Source organism: Hyperoodon ampullatus (assembly GCF_949752795.1).
Source record: "Hyperoodon ampullatus genome assembly, chromosome: X".
Classification (NCBI taxonomy): domain Eukaryota; kingdom Metazoa; phylum Chordata; class Mammalia; order Artiodactyla; family Ziphiidae; genus Hyperoodon; species Hyperoodon ampullatus.
Window position 1 is genome coordinate 34,850,855 of NC_136913.1, and position 24,793 is coordinate 34,875,647.

General features: G+C 41.7%; 1 protein-coding gene across 1 annotated transcript in view; it reads left to right on the top strand.

Annotated features, from left to right (window-relative positions):
- XK (X-linked Kx blood group antigen, Kell and VPS13A binding protein) overlaps positions 1 to 21,641 on the top strand; it is a gene marked incomplete at both ends in the record, with an annotated part of 33,534 nt that extends 11,893 nt beyond the window's left edge. Inside the window, one exon of the mRNA XM_079727746.1 lies at positions 20,815 to 21,641. Coding sequence (XP_079583872.1) covers positions 20,815 to 21,641 — 827 coding nt within the window. The remainder of the gene's footprint in view (positions 1 to 20,814) is intronic.
- Between the last annotated feature and the right edge of the window lie 3,152 nt (positions 21,642 to 24,793).

Consider the following 24,793-nt stretch of genomic DNA (forward strand, 5'->3'; position numbering starts at 1 on the left):
CACAGTATCATGATCAGATTTAGTTTTAGAAGCTGATTACTCTGGAAAATGGATTGGAAGAGGATGAGGGGAGAAACAAGGAGGCCAGGAAGTGGGCTGCTACAGTGGTCAAGTTGAGAATGATAATGGCTTGGGCTGGAACAGGAGAAATGGGCTATTGGAGCCATATTAATGATGTAGAAGTGGAACAAGGTGATGATTGATTGAATGGGAAGGTGAGGCAGAGAGAGATGTCAAAAATGGTTCCCAGGTTCCTGACATATATTATTTCTTTATATCCTGCCTCATTACAAAACAAGGACTTGAGACAGGGCTTATTAGCTAGTGCTGTGATACTCTCTGTGGAAGATACCCTCCTGTCCTCTCTTGTGGACACTGGTAAATTAAATAGTAATATTATATAAACCTACCATCTGCAATTCAAGCAGTTCTTGTGATTACTAAATATTACTGGACTTATTTTTGAAAGTATCCCATTGTAAACACAATTATAAATCTCATTCTCAGATGAAACACCTAACCTATGATCATTTATTTGAGAGAGGAACAGAGTTAGCAGCGGCTGAATACATGTTTTAAGATGTATAGGTATATAAATTCTGTCCCAAGTGATAGACTCAAAAGTACACACAATTCTTATAAACACTCTACGTGCTGTGTTAGGTTAAAAAAGAAGTTGTCACATCAAGTGAAGAATAAATCTAATTGCTCTCCTAGCAGTGTCAACATCTGGCATTTTCTCCTGTTCATCATATGCTGAAGGGCTACCCTCTGCTGCCTCTTGGCCTGTCATAAAGGACTGATCAGAGGCTGCGCAGCCGACTTGAACAGTCGCATCAGTGGACCTGGGTTCACCATCCCAGTTCCCTACTTTCTGGCTACATGATCTTGGACATTCATCTACTTCCTGTGGGCAGCAGCTTCCTCACCTGTAAAACGGGGATAATCAGCGTTCCTCCATCTTGGGATTTTCCCAAAGACGAAGTCACCGTGTGCCTGTAAACCGTGGCTTAACACAGAGCCTGGCACAGGGCACGCCCTTAACAGATGGCTGCCTGTGTCTCCCTCCCCGTGTACCAGATGCTCAGACAGGTTTCCCCAAGGTGCCGCCAGGCCTGGTTCTCCCGTGACTGCTGGATGCTTGGGCCTCTGGCTGTGAAAACCCTGGCCTGCCGAAGCTCGAAGCTCGTAGCTCGTGGGTGGACGAGAGTGAGTGTGCCTCCCATGCAGGGCGGGAAGACAGGGCTGCATCCGGGAACCAGACAGCCCTCGCCCTGTCTGCTCCCCTCTGCCTGGTGACTCACCGTCTCTGCTTCCTTGTACCATCTAATAAAGCTTGGAGCTGACTGAGCCTTTGCCGACTTCACAGCATTATCTAGAGTAACAGTGTTGGGTGTGCTTAGAGCTCAGTGGAGTAGGTGCTTGTTTAATCCAAGAAACTTTTCTTGACACCTGGTGCTCATTCAGCCAAATATTTACAGAAGCCTCATTGCCAGGATGTCCACCGCATAAATTTGTGATTCGTTAGAAGAGCCGAGAAGGCCTCCTGGCCTCAGCCAAGCCCCCCTCTTGCTCTTCTGCTCATGTGAGTGGCCAGCAGGCCTCTCTCCAGCGACTGCAAGTGGAGAGTCACCTTCAGCTGGTCACATCATGGCACCAACAGTGCCACCCCGTCCCTGAAGTGGGGCCTCTTGGTGTCCAGGGCATGGTTCCTCATCTTCCAGTGACGTTCAGCCAACAGGGAGATGCCTCCAGGGTGGGTGGTGCCAGGGAATCAATCATGATACTCAAATCCTGCCATGTTGGTTAAATAGCGTCTGATTAGGAAAAGCTGTTTATGTTGGCTTGTGGCCGTGGCTTGTTTTAGCACAAAGCATAGTCTCCTGGATGCCTGACCGGAAGTCACACCAGAGGAATTCATTAAGGGCCAGAGAAGTCATAGTAGGTGGGTAAACCACATCGGATTAGCAGGTCTGTGTGCTCGGGGGTCCCCTTACAGTCCATGCCGTAGTCAGCACTAGTGGTCCCTGGGACACCTGCAGGGAGCCAGGCTTCCTGAGCTCTTTTACACTCTCTGTTTGATGTCCGAGTTTGGAGGTTGAGCTTTACTGACCTCGTGTTGGCAAACCTTCTGCAGAGTCACCTGCACATGGGAGAATCAGGCAGAGCTATACCACCATCCCTTTAAGAATCGTGCTTCAGGTGTGCCTGTGGCTTTAACAGGAGACATGGGGCCCCCCCGGCCAGCATGTCATCAGTCTAACTGCGCCCCCTGCCAAATCCCCTCCTACACGGGACCGGGAATCGTCCACGCAGGGGAGGAAGGCAGGCAGAGGGTGAGAACCACTGCCCCTGGGAAGGCATGAGGCACCCAAGTTTAGGCTTTTTGTACATTTTGAAGAGGTGGGAAGGGGGATGGTGAAGAAGGATTTATTCTAACGTGAGCCCTGCAGAGAGAACACCAGTGACGACCAGTGCCCTGTTGGGAGTGGGAAAACTAAAACCGGAGTGAGTGGGGACAGAGGCTGGGGAGGGTGTGGCTGCCAAAGGAGGTCTGTGATCAAAAGCAGTGTCAGGGCCGGCCAAGGTCAGACACCAGACACAGGTCAACACACGGGAAAACATCACGTGTGGGACAAAATGAGCCCACGAGTCGAGCCTGGAAAGATCTTGGAGAGTAACGTTGGTTTGCTGTTGGCATGAACATGAGGCCTGGGACCTTGGCTGGCCTCCCACTGAAGACAACCTCTGAGAAGAGAGGTGTTTTGAAGGCCCAGGCTCCCCTGGTCCCCGAGTCTGACAGGTCCTGCAGTCATGTGGCTATGACTCTTTAGAACAGGACTTTTGGGCCCCAAATTAGAATTTTAAAATGAGGGACCTTCTAGTAACCTCGAATACATTCTTTCCTAAAGCATAAATTGCAAAGTGGCAGCTTACAGACGTAATCTGGATGGCATTTGTTAGTCCTACACTAAACAGACATCTTAAAAGAAAATTCATAAGCTGCTGACATTTAAAATCACAGACTTTTTCCCTGAATATCTGGATTTCTGGCTTCTCTCGTGAAATCAAAATGTCTGGGTGTCCATGTGGTTGCAGTGAACTGGAGATACGAGATGCTATCCCATTAAGGTCAGGCCTCTGGTCTGCCACTTGTCTCTTTTGGATTTCATGTCTCACCCACTTCACTCACTTCTAGTAACTGTCTGGCCACTACAGAGACTTGAACTTGTTATTCACAGCACAGATTCATTCTCAGTTCACAGTATTCAGAGGATCCATTTTCTCATTTGATGATGTATTATAGTGCAGGGCTTCTCAAACTGCCTTTAGTGTAGGGCCAGTATTATCTGCTCTTCTTGTTCTAATTCCTTATGAACTGATAGGAGGTCCTATTATGCATGACTGATACACAGCTCACATTTGACTCATCACTGGACTACCACACCTCCAGGACTGGTGTAGACCCTATTCACTGGATGAGCCCACTCACTTAAATATTGGGGTGAAGCCAGATTGCTCTGTTCCTAAATGCTGACTCTCAATCTCCATTTTTGGAGCTGGCCAGTAACAAACAGTTCCTTGACCAGTACCAGTCTGCAATCCACAGTTCAAACAGATTGAGATAATGAATTTATTTTATTTTATTCTTTTAGGGGTATGGTTTTAAATCTAAGGAACTTCATTTTGTATCATTTAGTATTTCTCTGCAGTTCTTCGTGAACACGGAAGATTGGTTTCTCTGATATTTAGGGTTGTAGAATCACTGTGGGGAAAATCTGTCTAAACTTCTGTTAAAGCAAAATCTACTAAAGGAAACCAATTTGCAGCAGGGAGACAGGTTAGATACTGTGGCTGTGAGATACTTGGGTTCTGAGATGTAGGATGAGAAGAATTCACCAACTGAACTGTGGAAGAGAGAGCCTTCATGGCACAAAAGTGCAAAATAGTGAAAGAAGATGGGGGGAAACTGTGTTCTGGTCTCCCGTAAGTGTAGTTTACTTGGGGCACGTCAGCTTCCATGGCTATAAGATGAGGAGGTTGGACTAAATTATCTGAAAGATCTGCTCGAGGTGTACAGTTACCAGTCTGTGACCTTTTCCTAAGGAAAGTCAACATTCTCTACTGAAAGTGGGTGAGTGGAGCACAGAGGACAGGGATTGTTTTTTAGGGTCTCCATTTTACAGCTGAGGCCACTTTGGCCCAGAGATGCCAATCAGCTCTCCCAAGGTCACATGGCAAGTGGGTCCACAGTAGGGACGAGAGCCCAGCCCTGCTGCCTGTTGTTGAGGATCCTCCTCTCCTGTATCCTGAGAAATGGGTGGTCTCAACATAGAAAGGGTTTAATGGTCTCCCCTAGGGAAAAGAAGCCAAACTCTTCAATATAGACGTGTCAAGGTGTCTTGGGTTTCTAGGAAAACATTCTCAACAATTCACTCTCAAGAACTTCCACTTGTGTTTTATTTGGAGGCCAGACAGATTAGGATCAAAGGACTGATTTTATAGTACAGGTCTTCAGACTTTGTATACCTAGGCCTTGTTCCACTGGACAGTGTGAGAGCCGTGTGATGAATCCATTTCCTTCTCAATTAAGGTGTTCTTGAAATTCTGACTCTGCCCACTGACATGGTCTCAAAGGGGATTTTGTGATGACATCAGAAGCCTGTGCTCAACAGCCTTTTCCTTTTTTTTTCTTTTTTTTATTAGTTTCTGCTTTATAACAAAGTGAATCAGTTATACATATACATCTGTTCCCATATCCCTTCCCTCTTGCGTCTCCCTCCCTCCCACTCTCCCTATCCCACCCCTCCAGGCGGTCACAAAGCACCGATCTGGCAGGCGGATTCTTAACCACTGCGCCACCAGGGAAGCCCAAGGACCTTACCATTTTAAAGTGTACAACTCAGTGGCACAAAGTACACTCAAAATGTTGTACAGTCATCACCGCTATCTATTTTTAGAACCTTTTCATCACCCCAAACAGAAACTCTGTACTCTAATTAAACAATAATTCCCCACACCACCTGGCAACCTCTACTCTACTTTCTGTCTCTATGAGTTTGCCTATTCTAGGTACCTCATATAAATGGACTCATATAACATTTGTCCCTTTGTGTCTGGCTTATCTCATTTAGCAGAATGTTTTCAAGGTTCATGTTGTAGAATGCATCAGAATTTCATTTCTTTTTATGGCCATATATGTATGTATGGTATATACCACATCTGTTGATGGACACCTGGGTTGTTTCCACCTACTGGTTGTAGAATGTTAAGAGGTAGAAGGGATCTAAGAGGTCATCATGTCTGACTTTGCACTCTCTGTAGAAATCCCTTCCTTAGTGTCCCTCAAAGTTGGTCCACCAGCCTCTCTCTTCTTGATTATGTTCAATAGTAGAGCTCTCAGTACTCAAAATGCACTGTTCCATTGACAATACACTCTTGTTAGAATGTTCTTCCTTGTATAGTAAGTTAAATGAGACTTTTCCACCAAAAAATGATATCAGTCCCAGGTGCTGGATACACCACATTCAGAAAAAAATGCCACTAAGATTTGGCCAGATTCCTTTTTTCAGGATTTTCCAAGGGTGACAAACCAGCCCTACCAGGGTCAGCCCCCTGCGTCCCCACTTTCAGATTCTATAAGGAAATACCTGGGGGAAGGGGTGAGAGAATAGGGGTTTCTGTAATATGCTATTTATGGTAGACGCCACTCCCTGCCCTCCTAGAAGCTACCTAAAGTGAGATTCCAAGATGGAGGATGCTCAGCACATGGGTAGCCAACCACTTGACTCCCCGCCTTCTAAGCTGGGAGCCCTCAGGTCCAGCCCACTGCTGGTTCCCTCAGAGATAGCTTGTTTTGGGTACCCTGGAGTTTAGGAGCATTCATGATCATAGAGACTGAGGCCTGCTTCTCATTTGTAGGTTTCTGAAGGAGGGAGACTTGAGTGACTAGCCTGGGTGAGGAGAGACTATGATGCCATGTGCCTGGAAAGGGGACAAGAAGTCTCCACTGTATCAGCTAGCTATTGTGAGTAACAAACTACCCAAGACTTAGTGGTTTAAACAATAAGCATTTATTGTTGCTCAGTAGTCTACAGGTCAACTGGGCAGTTCTGGTCTGGGCCTGGCTAGGCTGATCTTGACTGAGCTTACCCGTGAGTTCACACTCAGCCTGTGGGTCAGTTGGGAATAACTGGTCTAGGATGGCTGCACTTGGAATGGCTCTCTTCCAAGTGCTTACTTCCTGCACAGGCTGGCCTGGTGGTGGCAGGGTGCTGAGAGAGTCAAAGCATGCAAAGCCTCTTGCGGTCTAGGCTCAAAACTGGGACACTGTCACTTCTTCCACATTCTATTTCCACAAAGCACAGTTGAGAGGAGATTGGGGGAGAAAATTAAATCCCTTTCGTGATAGGACCCCACCAAGGTGACACTACTAAGTAGAGCATTTTCACTTACATGGTAATTAGCCTCCTTTAGTCTTCAGCCTGATGGTTAGACCTGATTTTTCCCTGCTAAAGCACCACTAACACAACTACTTCCCCTTACCACATGGCAGATCTCCAAATATGCACATATTCACAACTGTCCTGTCTCCTTTTTCTTTTCCGATCTCCAGACCCTCCAGTCATTTTTCTAATGGCATGCTTGGTAGCCATCAAGGTCGCTGTACTTGAGATACAATCTGACTTGTCACTTTTTTCTTAACACGTGGCATTCATAATTGCATGTGACATTGCAGACTTATTTTGATGAGCTTATAGCAGTGGGACTATGTTTTATTTTATTTTATTTTTTCTTTAATCTGAACTCTGTGATTTTATTTACGTGCCCAAATGTAGCTTTTGGAAGAACTGAATCACACAGTTGGTTTATATTGATAGATGGTCCTATAAATTCTCCCAGTTCTTTTTTCATACTGAGAGCAGCTAAATCAAGATTTACCCATCCTGTACCTGCTCAGTATAGTTTTACGTATATAAAGGTAGGGCTTGATATTTTTTCTTGTTATATTTCCTTTTCTTGGATTCAAGCCCAGGATATCAGCCTGTTCAGATAATTTTGAATCATGATTCTCGTCTTCCTAGTTTTATCCCAACTATAAGTTTATGTCTTCATGCAGTAGTTAACAAGAAAGTGAGACTAGGACAGCCCCAAAACCACAGCCCTGCGGACGCCTTGACAATTGCCCTTTAGCCTGAAAGGACGTAGTGAAGCATATGAGAGCAGATTGCACATCCGGTTGCAAATCCATCTCCACTGCACTCATATTAGCGTATGCATTTTCTCTGACTCATTCACAAGGACATCATGAGAGGGTTTTTTTTGGTTTATTGGGCTTTTTCTGGAGGCCTTGCTGAAAACCACACACGATATCTATAATATCTACTCACTTATTAACTGCAGATATGTTTTCTTTGTACATTAATGCAATATTAAAGCATGTAGACAGGAATAAAGAATAATATAACAAACACCCATATACCTACTTGCCTGCTTTATCGAATATTCACATGACATGTTTGCTTCAGAATTATCTATTTTTTTCTTTAAGAAACAAAACATTACTAGTACAGCTGGGCCACCCCGTGACCCTTCCTTGTCATGATTTCAGAGTTTATCATTCTCATGCATGATTTATAACTTAACTACATATGCACTGTCTCTACGAATAATATATATTGGTTTCGTAGGTCTTAAACTTGCTTATACTGCAAATATCATTATGTAATTTGCATTTTTTGCTCAACATAATATTTCAAGAACTATACATGCTGATGAATGTAGTGCTAGTTCATTCTTTTTGTGGCTAAGTATTCTATTGCAGGCAACAATTTTCTAAAAGGGATTGATAAAAAATATTTTCGATTTTGCAGGCCGTCTATGGTCTGTGTCACAGTCTTCTTTGTTTTTGTTTTTACAACCCTTTAACAGTGTGTAAAACACTGTTAGCTCTTGGGCTGTACAAAAATAGGACTTAGTTTGCCAACCCCTGTTCTACTGTCTGACTCTAGCACTATTTCTCCATCCTCCTTTTGATTTACATGGCTTCTTACGTCTCAGGTTCTCCTTTTTTTTTTTTATAAATTTATTTATTTTATATTTTATTTTTGGCTGTGTTGGGTCTTCGTTTCTGTGCAACAGCTTTCTCCAGTTGCGGCGAGCTGGGGCCACTCTTCATCGCGGTGCGCGGGCCTCTCACTGTTGCAGCCTCTCCCGTTGCGGAGCACAGGCCCCAGACGCGCAGGCTCAGTAGTTGTGGCTCACGGGCTTAGTTGCTCCGCGGCATGTGGGATCTTCCCAGACCAGGGCTCGAACCCGTGTCCCCTGAATTGGCAGGCAGATTCTTAACCACTGCGCCACCAGGGAAGGGAAGCCCTCAGGTTCTCCTTTTATAAAGCAGAATGATTGTCTTGCCTGCCTCCTCAGGAGGGTAGGAAGATAAGGCAGATGATGGATATGAAAGTGCTTTGAAATGTTTTTTTTAAAAGGCTGTTTTATTCCTTCCCTCTCTTCTCACTTCCCTTTTCTTTCTTTTTCCTTCCTCCTCCTTCCTTTTTGCTGACCTACGTAGGCCCTCAATTGAATTTCCATGAAGAAATATGGGAGCTCATTGAGAAATCTAGGTGGCGGAGACACATGGGAAGACACTATCAGGCAATGGGGGATTGGGGAGGCCTGAGCCCAAAGTGTATAATGTTACGTTCTTGCTGGCAGTTTCTCTGCAGCTCTGGGGCATCAGTGGCTGGGAGATTCAGGAGGCACTCTCATTCTACCCAGCCTATTAGCGGAACACAGCTGTTACTTTGTTTAAATGTGCTGGACTAAGGTCTGGGCAGATGGCCTGTTCTGCCACCGAATAGCTATGTGACCAGTCTCACCTCACAGACCTTTTGCCTCTTCATCTATCACAACTGCATCTGTCAACACGGGTTTCACAGGATTGTTGTGAAAATTAAACATGATGAGCTAAAAATGTTGGTATGTGGTGCAAACCCTTGGTGAAATGCTCATTAGAGGTTAATTTACTATATTACTTATGGAGGTTAATTACTATAATTTATTGTTTACTTACAGAGGGTCCCCTTTGAGGGTCCCTGCACCAGACAGCAAGTCCACAAGGAGTATGTACCTACTTTTCTCTTTTTTTGTATAGCACTGGTAACTTTAATGGATTTTAATGAAACTTGTAACCTTACAAAAGGTGAGTAAGGTGAGCTTGGATTAGGTGTTTCAGCACCTTCTCTGGTCTTGATGCAAAGCAGTGATGAATTAATTTTTCTTTGTAGGAAAGTTTTGCTAATAATTTAATTTCTTTAATGGCTAGATGGCTGTTCAGATTTTTAACCTCATCTTGTGTCACTTTTGGTAAGTTTTATTTTTCTACCAATTTCTCCATTTCACCTAAGTTACTGAATTTATTGGCAACTGTTGTTTAGTAATATTCCCTTATATAATGTCTAGGACTGTAATGCTATTCCCTCATTTGTGGTATTCATAATTCATTTTGTGTCTTTTGTTTCTTGATTAGTCCATCTAGGAGTTTATCAATTTTGTTGATCTTTTCAAAGAATCAACTTTTGTATGTCTACTTTTAAAACTACCCCAAAATGGGAACTTTAATTTGAGAAAAATATGCATAAATAATAGCATCCCTCATACAGTGCTACAAACACCTTTTTTAATGCCTTAAACACATGGTTAATAGTACCTAGCCTGGTGTCAGGCATGTGAACATACTAAAGACTTTTTTAAAAAGTTGAACCGAATTCACATTTTCATTTCTCAGATGTGATGTACTCAATCCTTCCACATCCTCTGCAGTTAAAGATCGCCTTACCCTTAGTTTGGCTAAGGGCTGGAGATTTGCCCATGGACAAGGGGAACACATAGAAAGGGTCAGACGGGCTCTCACAGCTGTATTATGATATGGGTAATAGTCATTGGTGTTGCTGGCCTTTCATTATTAAGGCTGATTCTGCAGTTTTTTCGCATTTAAGAGCCTGAGAAAGAAGATTTAGATAGCCAACCTTTATATTTCCAGAGATAAGTAGTTTTTAATGCTTGCTTCAGGTTGGAAGCTATTTCTGGTATTTCTAATTGTGCCTCAAGAGACCAAAAAGTAATTTGGGCTCAGTGGATAGAATGAAATTGAATTTTCTCTAGGGAAGATAATGTTAAATGTAAATTCAAAGCATCTTATAACAAGGTTATTACAATGGCATATGTTCACTATGTTTAGGAAAAAGTAAGACAGTAAAATTCATGACTTTAGACCTTCTGAGAATTGGCTACTTAAGGACATGCAGTTGTTATCATTTGCTTCTGTAAACGTTTTCTGAGTTGTTCTTTTGTATGTGGACCAGGATCCAAATGTCAAGGTTAATTAAAGGAAGTGTGTGTGTGTGTGTGTGTGTGTGTGTGTAAAGTGATGAACACCTAGAAAGAATCTAGAAAACTTGCTTATTAGTCTTTGATTTCAAAGTTTTCTTATTCATTTTTAAGCCTTTTAGAAGTACATTTGAATTATTTTAGTGAATGCTTAGTAAAAAGGATGATAATACATCGAGCAGAGAGTTGGTTATCCAATTTCTTCTCTTTCAAAGTAAGAGTGACTGGCAGAACAAATGTGTCAAATGTGCCATGAAACTCAGTTAAACAATCCAAAGGGAATGGAGATTTCTGGGCATTTGATTTTCTGGTAAACATAGGCCATCCAGAAATATATTTTGCTTGTGTGTTTTTCAGCTTTATATTTGTTATCTTTATACCTTTCTTTGGAGACGAGCCCATAAATATTAGAAACATTCTTCAATGATTGAGGTGCACCATTTGGAACATGTTTGTAGCATATGGTTTGGTAAATGAGGAAGCTATGTAACACTGGCTTGAATACAGTGTTTTTAAAAATTTAATAATAACTCCTTGTTATCAATTAACTTATTCGACAAATATCTATTGAAGACCCACTGTGTGCCAGGCACTGTACTTGGTGCCAAGCATCAGTGAATAAAACAAAATTTCTGTTTTTATTGAGCTTGTATTCTGTTAGGGATATGAATATTTCTCTTTTACCTAAAAGTAGAGCATTGGTTAATTGGAAATTTGGTTAAATATGGGCAAATTGAAGTTTGTGGTTATTTTAAATTTCAGTTTCTAGATGTGGCACATATATACAATGGAATATTACTCAGCCATAAAAAGAAACGAAATTGAGTTATTTGTAGTGAGGTGGATGGACCTAGAGTCTGTCATACAGAGTGAAGTAAGTCAGAAATAGAAAAACAAATACCCTATGCTAACACGTATATATGGAATCTAAGAGGAAAAAAAAAAGGTCATGAAGAACCTAGGGGCAAGACAGGAATAAAGACACAGACCTACTAGAGAATGGACTTGAAGATATGAGGAGTGGGAAGGGTAAGCTGTGACAAAGTGAGAGAGTGGCATGGACATATATACACTACCAAACGTAAAATAGATAGATAGTGGGAAGCAGCCGCATAGCACAGGGAGATCAGCTCGGTGCTTTGTGACCACCTAGAGAGGTGGGATAGGGAGGGTGGGAGGGAGGGAGATGCAAGAGGGAAGAGATATGGGAACATATGTATATGTAGAGCTGATTCACTTTGTTATAAAGCAGAAACTAACACACCGTATTAAAGCAATTATACTCCAATAAAGATGTTTAAAAAATAAATAAATAAAATAAAATAAATTTCAGTTTCTAAAAATTTTACTTGGGGCTTCCCTGGTGGCGCAGTGGTTGAGAGTCTGCCTGCCGATGCAGGGGACACGGGTTCGTGCCCCGGTCTGGGAAGATCCCACATGCCGCGGAGCGGCTGGGCCCGTGAGCCATGGCCGTTGGGCCTGCGCGTCCGGAGCCTGTGCTCCGCAACGGGAGAGGCCACAACAGTGAGAGGCCCACATACCGCAAAAAAAAAAAAAAAATTTTACTTGCATGTGTCCAAAAATCATCAAACTGTACACATTAAATATGTACAGTTATTTGTATGTAAATTATACCTCAATAAAGCAGTTAAAAAATGTACTGTAGTTTGTTTTCTTCTTACCCTAAGGTTGATTTAGGTGTATTGTATTGACTGCTCCCGTATGAAAGTTTCTTAGACTTCTACTCCTTGTTAGATGTCTGTGATTTGGATCCCACACTGCTCTCATCTACCTATACCCAGATGAATTTATTTGACTATTGCAAATCCAAGAAGATGTGAGATATATATATATATATATATATTGTTGAATATTAACTGTTTATTTAATTTTTTCTACACCAAAGAGCATTTTCAGCTATACTCAGTATAGTATACATAACTGCTACAGCAGTCTAAACAATGGTCCATATGATTGTGTAATGATGGATGTCAGTGTGTAAGACAATGTGAAGCGTGCAAGACTTGTGGGTGAGTTCATATCCATTGCTCCGAAACTGAACTCACCCCCAAATGCACTGGGGAAAAATGCTTCTGTATACCACCAACACTTTTCATTCAGGCTTGGCTTTTGCCTGGTTATAGGTTCCGATTTTCTTTTCTGGAATCTGTGGCCACAAGCCAGTGGAAGTTACTTAATGCTATTCAGTGGGGAGACACACACTCCTCCCCACCCTGCATGTAAGTGCATTGTCAAGGCTGTGCTTGGGTTCACTGGAGCCTAGCAGTGCTGCTTATGTAGCTTCTCACATTTACTTCTAGAGCGTATGTTTGAAGAATCCAGCATAGGACCTTCTGATTCCTCACTCATGTCTCTGTAAAGTAAGTAGGTCCTGGTGGTGCAGCTTAGAATTGGGCGTGTTGAACAGGTAGTCATACACAGGAGAACTGAGGTCTTCTTTGCAAGTTACAAGCCATTTATTTATCCATTTTTAAAATTATTTATTTCCTACATATTTTTTTTAAGTTTTCATGTTGTTTATAGCTATGAACGCATATAAAACAAGACTTAAATAAGAAGAATAGAATAAAGCATTTGAAAAGAGGGAAGGGAAGATAGATTTGGGGAAAAAATTATACTAGAAAAGATTAGTGGAGGTAAGGATGTGTGTCCAAGTGTTTGTGAGTGTCTATGGTTCAAGTGTTGGCGAAGGCAGAAAATGCAAGAGATTATTTCAGTTGTGGAGGCTCAAGTGGCTGTGCCTGATTATCTACAAAGTTCACTGTACATGAGTAACTGTGTTTTGAGAAGGTTTGCTCTGCCTTGCCAGAGGTAGGAATCCGCAGCAGAATGCAGAACTGTTGTCTTGGGGTTCTGAGTGGTCCTGCTAACTATTTTGCTGTTAGAAAACCTGATAGAGGGTCCCGCACATGGGTCAGGTACTAACTTCCTTTGTTTGGCTATGGAGGACAAGGGTGTTCCTTTCCCTAGCTCAATTCACTGATGCCTCTTCTCTCTGCCTGAGGCAGGATGATAAGAACATTGGGAGGGCAGATAGGGGAACCTGCCCCTCTTCTTTCTGATCATTGGCTGTGCCTTGGGAGGTGATTCCCAGAAACCAGCTTAGTGCAATGAAGCTTACCAACTCCTAGGTACCTAGACAGCATGATTTCAAGAAGTTTTTATATATAGACTACTCATATAATAGAAAATAGATATGAAATTTGGGCTCAGTTGGAGTAAAGAAGAATTGGGCAACTCCCCAAAATACTCTAGGCAGGGGGTAGGGGGAGATTCTCCAGACTCCTTGAGGCCCTGGACAGTTTCAAGGGTAGCAGACTCCTGCTCCTTGCCTCTCATTGATAAAAGAGGCAAAAAGTAGAGCTAAGACCCCTGCTAGGGGACAGGAATAAAGACACAGACGTAGAGAATGGACTTGAGGACACGGGGCGGGGGAAGGGTAAGCTGGGACGAAGTGAGAGAGTGGCATGGACTTATATCTACTACCAGATGTAAAACAGATAGCTAGTGGGAAGCAGCCGCATAGCACAGGGAGATCAGCTCGGTGCTTTGTGACCACCTAGAGGGGTGGGATAAGGAGGGTGGGAGGGAGACGCAAGAGGGAAGAGATATGGGGGTATATGTATATTTATATGTATAGCTGATTCACTTTGTTATAAAGCAGAAACTAACACACCGTATTAAAGCAATTATACTCCAATAAAGATGTTAAAAAAAAAAAAAGACCACTGCTAGGGAAATAGGCCTCATTATATTTAATATTTATTTAGCCAGAATTGCCTGTTGGTTAAGACCAAGACTCTAGAGCAAGACTGCTTAGGTATGAATTCCAACTCTGCTAGCTGAGTGATTTCTGGGAAACTATTTAGCATCTTTGTGTTTCTGTTTTCTCATCTGCACAATGAGGGTAATAACAGTATCTACTTTCTAGAATTGTTGTTAGGATTAAGTGATTAGTACCTGTAACGTGCTTACAATAGTCCCTGGCATGAGAAGACTACAGTAATTTTTTTGAGCATAAGAGAGATGAGCCAGAAGAGATTTTATCATCCAGTTTCCTTAGGTAAGAAATTGAAATATGTCTGGGAGAAAAATAGCAAAAATCGTTCGGGCTCTTTAGGGATTGTAAACAGTAATAATCACATCACATGTACTGTGAATGACATGCCATAATAATTTGTTCTGACAATTCTGAATACTAAACAAGATATAACTATGTATTGAAAGGAAAGTCCTCAATTTCTGACTAAACATCTGGTAAACTGGCAGATGTTCAAGAGACATTTTGGTAACAGTAAGATCTTAGTCACTAGAAATTTAAGGTGTGTTTTACAGTATTAGGATGCCATTCTGGTTACATCTGTAGAACCAGTTTTGCTATAGTGATTCAAGTAGGTGTTTATAGTATGTTTTGTTTTCTCCTTGGCATTTTGCCAGGGTAGGGAAGGAAACTATTCCTGAAATAACTTCATTACAATAATGAAAGTGTAGTCTTTTGCCTTTAAAAAAAATTCAATTTAATAAAAATTTATTGAGTTGCCTAGTAAGTATAGTAGTAATGCACCTAAATGTTTTTAGAATTTTTTAAAATTATTTATTTTATTTATTTTTGGCTGTGTTGGGCCTTCGTTGCTGTGCATGGGCTTTCTGTAGTTGTGGTGAGCGGGGGCTACTCTTCGTTGTGGTGCGTGGGCTTCTCATTGTGGTGGCTTCTCTTGTTGCAGAGCACGGGCTCTAGGCGCACAGGCTCAGTAGTGTGGTTCGCAGGCTCTAGAGTGCAGGATCAGTAGTTGTGGTGCATGGGCTTAGTTGCTCCGTGGCATGTGGGATCTTCCCGGACCAGGGCTCGAACCTGTGCCCCTGCATTGGCAGGCGGATTCTTAACCACTGCGCCACCAGGGAAGCCCCTAAATGTTGTTAAATATTTTTATTGGGGTATACAACGTATATAGAAAATTTTACTCATCACGTGGGTGAAATTTGATGAATTATCACGAAGTAAACACACCAATGTAGCCCTCTATGCAGGTCAAGAAACAGAAGAGTACCTGCACTCCTAGAAGCCTCCCTTTGCCTCTTCTCAGTCACTTTCCCAACCCTTCTTCCCAAAAGGTAACCACTAAGCAGAAAGCTGACTTCTACCCAGAAATAAACCCGCACGCCTATGGTCAATTAATCTACGACAAAGGAGGCATGAATGTACAATGGAGAAAAGTCAGTCTCCTCAATAAGTGCTGCTGGGAAAACTGGACAGCTACATGCAAAACAATGAAATTAGAACATTCCCTAACACCATACACAAAAATAAACTCAAAATGGATTAAAGACCTAAATGTAAGACCGGATACTATAAAACTCTTAGAGGAAAACATAGGCAGAACACTCTTTGACATAAATTGCAGCAGTATCTTTTTGGACCCACCTCCTAGAGTAATCAAAATAAAAACAAAAATAAACAAATGGGACCTAATGAAACTTAAAAGCTTTTGCACAGCAAAGGAATCCATAAACAAAACAAAAAGGCAACCCAAAAAATGGGAGAAAATATTTGCAAATGATGCGACCGACAGGGGATTAACCTCCAAAATAAGCAGAGCTCATGCAGTTCAAATCAAAAAAACAAACAACCCAATCAAAAGATGGTCAGAAGATCTAAATAGACATTTCTCCAAAAAAGACATACAGATGGCCCAAAAGCACATGAAAAGATGCTCAACATCGCTAATTATTAGAGAAATGCAAATTAAAACTACAATGAAGTATCACCTCATACTGGTCAGAATGGCCATCATCAAAAAGTCTACAGACAGGGACTTCCCTGGAAGTCCAGTGGTTAAGACTCTGTGCTTCCACTGCAGGGGGTGTGGGTTCAATCCCCGGTTGGGGAACTAAGATCCCACATGCCATGCGGCGCAGCCAAAAAAAAAAGTCTACAAACAGTAAATGCTGGAGAGGGTTTGGAGAAAAGGGAACCCTCCTACACAGTTGGTGGGAATGTAAATTGGTACAGTCACTATGGAGAACAGTATGGAGGTTCCTTACAAAACTGAAAATAGAGCTGCCATATGATCCAGCGATCCCAATCCTGGTCATACATCCAGAGAAAACTATAATTTGAAAAGATACATGCACCCCAAGTGTTCATCGCATCACTGTTTACAGTAGCCAAGACATGGAAACAACCTAAATCTCCGCCACTGCGCCACCAGGGAAGCCCAAAATACCCTCATTTTTGTTTTGTCATAAAATGTCTTTCTTTTACCTTCATCTTTGTGTTTGGAAGACTAGGTTAGTGGTTACTTTCCTCCCACTTTGAGGTTACCATCCCTTTGTCTTCTGGCTTCCATTATTTCTGTTGAGATGCCAGCTGTTCTTGTTATTGTTGCTCCTTTGAAATTCATCTGATTTTTGGTTGTTCGTTTGTTTCTAACTGCTTTTTAAGGTTTTCACTTTGACTTTGATGTTCAGCAGTTTTAACATGCTTAGTTGAGGTTTTCTTCGTATTTATCCTACTTGGGCTTTAGTTTGATATTTTAGCAGTTTGGGAAAATTCTTAGACTTTATCTCTTTAAGTATTGCTTCTGACCCATTCTTTTTCTTCTCTTCTCTGTCTCTCCAACATTTTCACTTTGCCATAAGTCTCTCATGCTTTTTTGTTTCTCCATTTTCTTCTGACTTGCCTTCTGCTTAGTACTAATAATCTTTATAGCAATTTCTATTCTATTAAACCCATCTGTTGATTTCTTAATGGCCCTTATTGTATTTTTCAGTTCTGGAATTTTCATTTGAGTTTTTAGAATAGTTTCCAGTCTCTGATAAATTCTCTATCTTGTCATAATTTCTTAAACATATTAATTATGAATATTTTTAACATCTTTATTGGAGTATAATTGCTTTACAATGGTGTGTTAGTTTCTGCTGTATAACAGAGTGAATCAGCTATACATATACATATATCCCCATATCGCCTCCCTCTTGTGTCTCCCTCCCACCCTCCCTATCCCACCCCGCTAGGTGGTCACAAAGCACCGAGCTGATCTCCCTGTGCTATGCTGCTGCTTCCCACTAGCTATCTATTTTATGTTTCGTAGTATATATATGTCCATGCCACTCTCTCACTTTGTCCTAGCTTACCCTTCCCCCTCCCTGTGTCCTCAAGTCCATTCTCTACATCTGCATCTTTATTCCTGCCCTCCACTAGGTTCATCAGTACTGTTTTTTTAGATTCCATATATATGCATTAGCATACGGTATTTGTTTTTTCTCTTTCTGACTTACTTCACTCTGTACGATGGACTCTATTTCCATCCACCTCACTACAAATAACTCAATTTCGTTTCTCTTTATGGCTGAGTAATATTCCATTGTATATATGTACCACATCTTCTTTATCCATTCATCTGTCAGTGGACACTTAGGTTGCTTCCATGTCCTGGCTGTTGTAAATGGTGCTGCGATGGACATTGTGGTACATGACTCTTTTTGAATTATGGTTTCCTCAGGGTAATTATGAATATTTTAAGTGCATGTGAGATAATTACAATATCTCTATTTCCTATGGGTATATATATATATTTTTTACAGCAACTTTTTAATGGTCTTTATTATGTAAAATACTCTGTTGACCACGAGCAACTTATATTCCACTAGAAGAACCCCACAGTCTCAGTAGAGCTCACTGCGAGTTCTTCCCTCCTATGGGTATATTTTAATTCTTGGATTTTTATTATTTTCTTGTTTTTGTTGTTGGCCTGCCATGTTATTTTTAATTAAATGTCAGATGCTTATATTTAAAAAAAAGAGATACTTTGAGTCTCTGGATGAGTTCTCTTTCTCCAGGAAGATTTTACTTTTGTTTATGGCAGGTAATTGGGTTAGATATAGATTGAATTGATCCAGTCATAACTTGAGTTGGTTGAAATGTGTACTTCAGCCTTTATGAGGGATTATCTATTTCTCGTCACCTTACTCCTAGCGTCTAGTCTTCGGGGTTCCCACCAGAAAGCTTTGGCTGTCTCCAGGACCATTATAGGGCCACAATATCAATATTTGCTCCCACACCCACCAGATTTGAGAGACTGCTGAAAGCTGTGTTCACGTTCTGTAATACTGTACCCAGTATCATATGGGCATATGTCTCAAGGGGAAGAGCAGCTTCAGAATTTTCTCTTAGGACTTCTCTTTAAGATCTTGGCCCGAAAGTACTGACTGCTTTCTTTGGTAGATCGCTGATGCCTTTAAACAGGTGTTTGTCCAGTTGTTCTTGGCAGAAATATTGAACCAGAACAAACTAATCTGCCATTGTCAGCATGGAAATCCTCTTTTTTGCTTTTTAATGCCTTTTTAAGGGAAGTTAAAAAGCACGAGAACACAGAATTGTACTCTTTTTCATTTTAAATGCTCATTGACACCTGAGGGTGAAGCTAATATATTGTTCTTAAATAAGTCTATGCAAATCTGGCCTTTGAATTCTGGTAGAGTTTTCGGGATACATATGAGAAAGTGTGAAATCTATTATGAGTTTGTTCTATAGTTAAGAACCAAAGCAACTAAGGAAGATGTACAAATGGCCAATAAGCACATGAAAAGATGCTCTACATCATTAGTCATCATGAAAATGCAAATCAAAATCACAAAGGGGTACCACTTCACACCCACTGGGATGACTAGAATCAAAAAGTTATAATAAAAATTGAAGTTAATGATAATAACAGACATTGGTGAGGGTGTGGAGAAATTGGAACTTTCATACACTGCTGGTGGGAATGTAAAATGGTGCAATCACTTTGGAATACAGTCTGGCAGTTCCTCAAATAATTAAGCACAAAGTTACCATATGACCCAGCAGCTCTACTCCTATAGACCCAAGAGAAATAAAAACATATTCATAGGAACTTCCCTGGTGGTGCAGTGGTTAAGAATCCACCTGCCAATGCAGGAGACACGGGTTCGAGCCCTGGTCCGGGAAGATCCCACATGCCGCAGAGCAACTAAGCCCTTGCGCCACAGCTACTGAGCCTGCACTCTACAGCCCGCGAGCCACAACTACTGAAGCCCACGTGCCTAGAGCCCGTGCTCCGCAACAAGAGAGGCCCCTGCAGTGAGAAGCCCGCACACCACAACCAAGAGTAGCCCTTGCTCGCCACAGCTAGAGAAAGCCCGTGTGCAGCAACGAAGACCCAATGCAGCCAAATTTAAAAAAAATAAATCATACACAAATGTTTGTAGAAGCACTACTCACAATAGCCAGAAGGTGGAAGCAACCCAAATTTTCATCAGCTAATGAATGGATAAGCAAAATGTAGTATATCCATACAATGGAATATTATTTGACCATGAAATGGAATGAAGGACTGATGCATGCTACAAGATAGATGAGTGTTGAAAATGTTATGCTAAGAGAAAGAAACCAGTCACAAAAGACCACACATTATATGATTTCATTCATACAGAAGTCCAGGATAGGGAAATCTATAGAGACAGAAAGTAGTTAGTGGTTGCTTAGGACTGGGTGGGGGAGGAGGGTAGAGGAATGAGAGCTAAAGTGTACAGGGTTTCTCTCTGAAGTAATGAAAACGTACTAAACGTGACTCTGGTGATGAAACGTACTAAAAGTAGATACACATATCTGCGAATCTACTTTTAGAGAAACATTGAAAATATTTTCTCCTATTCTGAGGTTTGTCTTTTCATCTTGTTTATGGTTTCCTTTGTTGTGCAAAAGTATATGTTGAGGGTATCCAGAAGAAATATCAGACATGGTCACTCGTGACTCCTCAGGAGCTTGTAAGCTGATTGAGGAAACAAAACGAACTATGTAAAGGACTCCACATATTTAGACAGAGCAGATGGGGTCTGAAAGGTGTTTTAGTCTCAGTTGACCCTGAAGCAGACCCTGAGACAAGTATTTGAGTGCATGTCTGTCTGGAGGAAGGTATAAGAAGCATGGGAGAAGGGAAGTGAGACAGGGAAGGGAAGGCAGCCAATAAAGGTGACAACGTTATTAGACAACAGTCACCGTGGGTGACTAGAAAGTAATCCTATGAGGAAACACCGGTAAACAGTATAGAACACACACCTCCGAGTTATTCTACCCAAACGGTAGGGGAACTAGGCTCGTTATATTCCAGCTCTTCTCAGGGCTAGGATTGGGGTGTTGAAGGGCTCTCCCAGGGGTATTAATTCCTGGGCACTTCAGCCTGCCCAGCACCTGGGCACAGCAGGCTTCTGCAGCCCTGGGAAAAGCCCTCAAGTGCAGTGAGCAGACACTGACAGCTGGAAGCCAGCCCGTGCACACGAAACAGAGGGATCCAAGGAATATGGGTAGGGGACTGCCAGCGGCCATCACAGTAGGATTCTCGGTGTAGGTGAGACTTGAGAGCGCTCTTTCTCTTCTCTCCTCAGGTCTCTTCATGGTCCTCTCCCTATTGTCCATCGTGTATGGAGCCTTGCGCTGTAACATCCTAGCCATCAAGATCAAATACGATGAATATGATGTCAAAGTGAAGCCCCTGGCCTATGTTTGTATCTTCCTCTGGAGGAGCTTTGAGATTGCCACTCGAGTCATTGTCCTGGTCCTCTTTACCTCTGTCCTGAAGACCTGGGTGGTGATAGACATACTCATCAACTTCCTCAGCTTCCTCTTCTACCCCTGGATCCTCTTCTGGTGCAGTGGCTCCCCCTTCCCTGAGAACATCGAGAAGGCCCTCAGTCGGGTGGGCACCACCATCGTGCTGTGCTTCCTCACCTTACTCTACGCCGGCATCAACATGTTCTGCTGGTCAGCGGTACAGCTGAAAATCAACAACCCCGACCTCATCAGCAAGTCCCAGAACTGGTACCAGCTACTGGCGTACTACATGTTGAGATTCATCGAGAACGCCTTCCTCCTCCTCATGTGGTATCTTTACAAGACTGACATCTACATGTATGTGTGCGCACCCCTGCTGATCCTACAGTTGCTCATCGGGTACTGCACAGCCATTCTGTTCATGATCGTGTTCTATCAATTCTTCCACCCTTGCAAAAAGCTCTTTTCCTCTAGTGTTTCTGAAAGCTTTCAGGAGTGGCTAAAGTGTGCTTGCTGTGACTGCAGGCGGCGGAAAGCCTCTGAGTCTGCAGAAAAGACAGATCTAAGGTCACCCGCAGACAGAGAGGAAACCCCTTCTAGCAGTAAAATAAGCTCTATGCCCAGCCAGATCTTGAATGCCGATGAGCTCTTTTCTGCTTAATGGGACCTGAGTCTCTTGAGGCACAGATGTATTGTTTGCTGGGTTGATCCCTGTTCTTCATACAAGCGATGGGCCCTACACAGTTAACAAAGCAGGAAGTTATCTCTCAACTCTTTGTGAGTCTCTCCCCTTTGGAGAGCTCTTGGGCGGGCATGTGGGAACCATGGAGAGAAGCCAGGGAAACCCCTGAGTGTTGCAGGGGCAGCCTAAGGCACCACCATTCACAGTTGACCATGTTCTCCCAGGTGTTACTGGCCTTTTCATTGACAAAGTACCCATGATATCTGAGTTGGGCTGGTTAGATCCATCAGGTAGAATGAGGGCAGGGGCTTACTTGTTTTCTAGTTTTCTGGACTGCTGGTCTAGGTAGCCTAATGTTTCATTATCCTTGAATGTAGTTTTCACCCAAGAGTTACCTGATGACCACAGATGGTTACTGGGGTTTTGCCATCAGCCACAACATTCCTGTCAGAGTTTTCAGAGAGGGCTGTTCAAGTTTGGTATTTGAATAGACAGATGTTCCATTTTCATCTCATTAGGGCTCTTTGTACATAACCAGCTGTAGCAGCCTTGGCCTGCTATCTCTAATTGACTCAAAAGTCTGGATTTGGAGACTTGATTCTCAAGGATCCATGGATGCAAAATTGAATTCTAAATTTGGTTATGGAAGCCCTAGAATTTTAGGAAAGTTGTGTTCCTTCAATATGTTGAAGAAACTCTGGATCAAGAGGGTTGTTAAAATATCAGAGTGATTTAGGCTTTTATAAGCAGAATTCTTACCTTCTTGTGATGGTTTAAGATGAATCTGCTAGAAGGTAGGCTTAACCTCATCGAGGTTCAGTCCTGTCTTACAGTTCTGGGAAATTTCTAGTAGAATTTGCTAGGATTTGCCTTCTTAGGAAAGAAGAAAATAAAACTCATAGCCTTTACTCCACCTCTTCCTTGCCTGTCAGGAAAGTTTTAGACAAGAGTTACCTTGGTTAACCTAAGTTCTTCTAGAAAACTCCACAGAAATTTCTCACCTAGCATATGTATATAGGCCATTTAAATTTTCATTATTTGAAGGAAAAGGGTTCCCCGCCTTCAGTTAGATGTTGACTTCAGAAACTTTTAAGTTTTGCAAACAGCTGACATGACCAGAAGGTTTTTATCTTTAACTGAATGCATTTTGATTTGGATTATGAGTTAATTTGAATAAGAACTTCAATTTTATCCTCCTACACTCTCCTATCTTCAGTATAATTTCTCCTTTGATCTGGAACTGTATTTCTTTCATAAAAGGATTTGTAGAATATCCTCAGTTGTCTTGGGAAAATGCCTGAATCTAGTACCATTATTTCTACCATAAAAACCTTGATAATGAAACACCTGGGAGCAGGTGACCTGTCACTGACGAGGCTGGACATTGCAGGTCGATCCGGGTTGACAGCCTTAGGACCCATAATGGCTGAACTTTCTGACCCATCGAGTTTCTAACAGCTAGTTTGTCAGGGGCCAGGTTAAAATGGTGAGTTTGAGTAAGAGTTGTGGTCAGATTTAGCCAGGGATGGAGAAACTGGTACTTCCCCAGCCTTGGTTTGGAAGCCTGTCTCAAGAACCACTACAAAATCTGGGCCTTCAAATACATTTAAAACCATTTTAAGGTAGAATATAAGTAAGCATATTGAGTGACCCCAAACCAAACTGAAAGTGATGGTCTGTCACACTCCTAAAGCCCAATTATAAGCCACATTTAAAAGGATAAAGAGGTTTGGTAACTACATTGGACATTTTGTCATCTTTAACTCTTGATATGCAGATACCCCTGCTTTGGGGCCATATATGTCTAGTCACTTTGGGGAAGAGAAACCACTGCTTTTTTTCTTCATGGCCACAATTTAAGTCATAGTAAACTGAGAAATCTTGTTTTTAAATTATTTGTATTATACCTCTGAAATGGCAAAATTATAGCTCAGACTGCAGAACTAGGTTGCCCTAAAGACAAACAAATCAGCAAATTTCCTCCTATCTTGGGAGTTAATATGTCTTTTTCAGTAATAATTCCAATTTTTAAAACTCTCCGTGCTTTGTCTAATTAATTACATGCCATAACTTGTCACAACAGATATTCCAACTGATTCATTATCATTTGGCTGGATGGAGGTGAAGTATTTCCTCGAAATATATTGAAATAAGATCATCAAACATGTTTAGACTTTCTTCATTACTGGAGACAGTGCAGTGTAGAGGTTGGCATCTCCCTGTCCAACCCTGCAAGTTAGTTAATTGTTCTATGCCTCAGTTTCCTCACCCACAAAATTTGCATGATATACTTGCCCGGGCTACCTCACAAGGTTGTCAGAAGAACAAATTAAATAATAGGTGTGAAAATGCTTTGAAAATATTTTTGAAGTGCCATGCATGTTTAAAGGAGTTGTTTTTATAGTTATTCAAATCCATAACAGGTTATTGTTGTTGTTTTTTTTTTTTTTACCGTTAGAGAAGAAACAAGTAGCGTCATTCACATGAGCGTCTTAAGTTAAGTGAATATGTTGGCCTTTGGCCTTACGGAAGGGCAAGTGTAAATGGCCTTTACTCTTGGAGAGAACTCAACAGTTGCCCTTTCTCTTACCATCAGTTGCTTATAAAAATTAGCACCCAAACATATGGTACTTGGAGGAAAAAGACCCACTGAAATCTGAGAAATTGCTTTTGATAACAAATGAGCTTATCATTTTTGTATGTCATCTTTCATAAAGGATGTAGCAGCCTCTTTTGTTAATTTTGCTTTACAATTGGAATGCCTGATCCCGCTAGACTTTAATTGAATATGGGTATAATTTTTTCAGCCTTGTAAATGGGAAAAGTAAACTTTAAAATTGATTGTCAAATACAGCATCTTCTTGGAAACCTCCTTAGAACATTAGTGCTATGGTTATGACTGTATGTGTCAGTACTCCTCAGCCGGTACATTGTGGATGTGAGCTTTTGCAGGCTGCTTCTCTGCAGCCATTCACTCTAATAAATATTGTTTATGTTTCTCCATATAATAAATTAATTTTTCAATTTCTCCTTGCTTTTCATTCCTTATACAGTCCTTTCATGGCTTTTTGACTTCAGGGGCTATTTTAGAAACAAATTTGAAAATGGTTTTGTTGTGATTAATTATGATT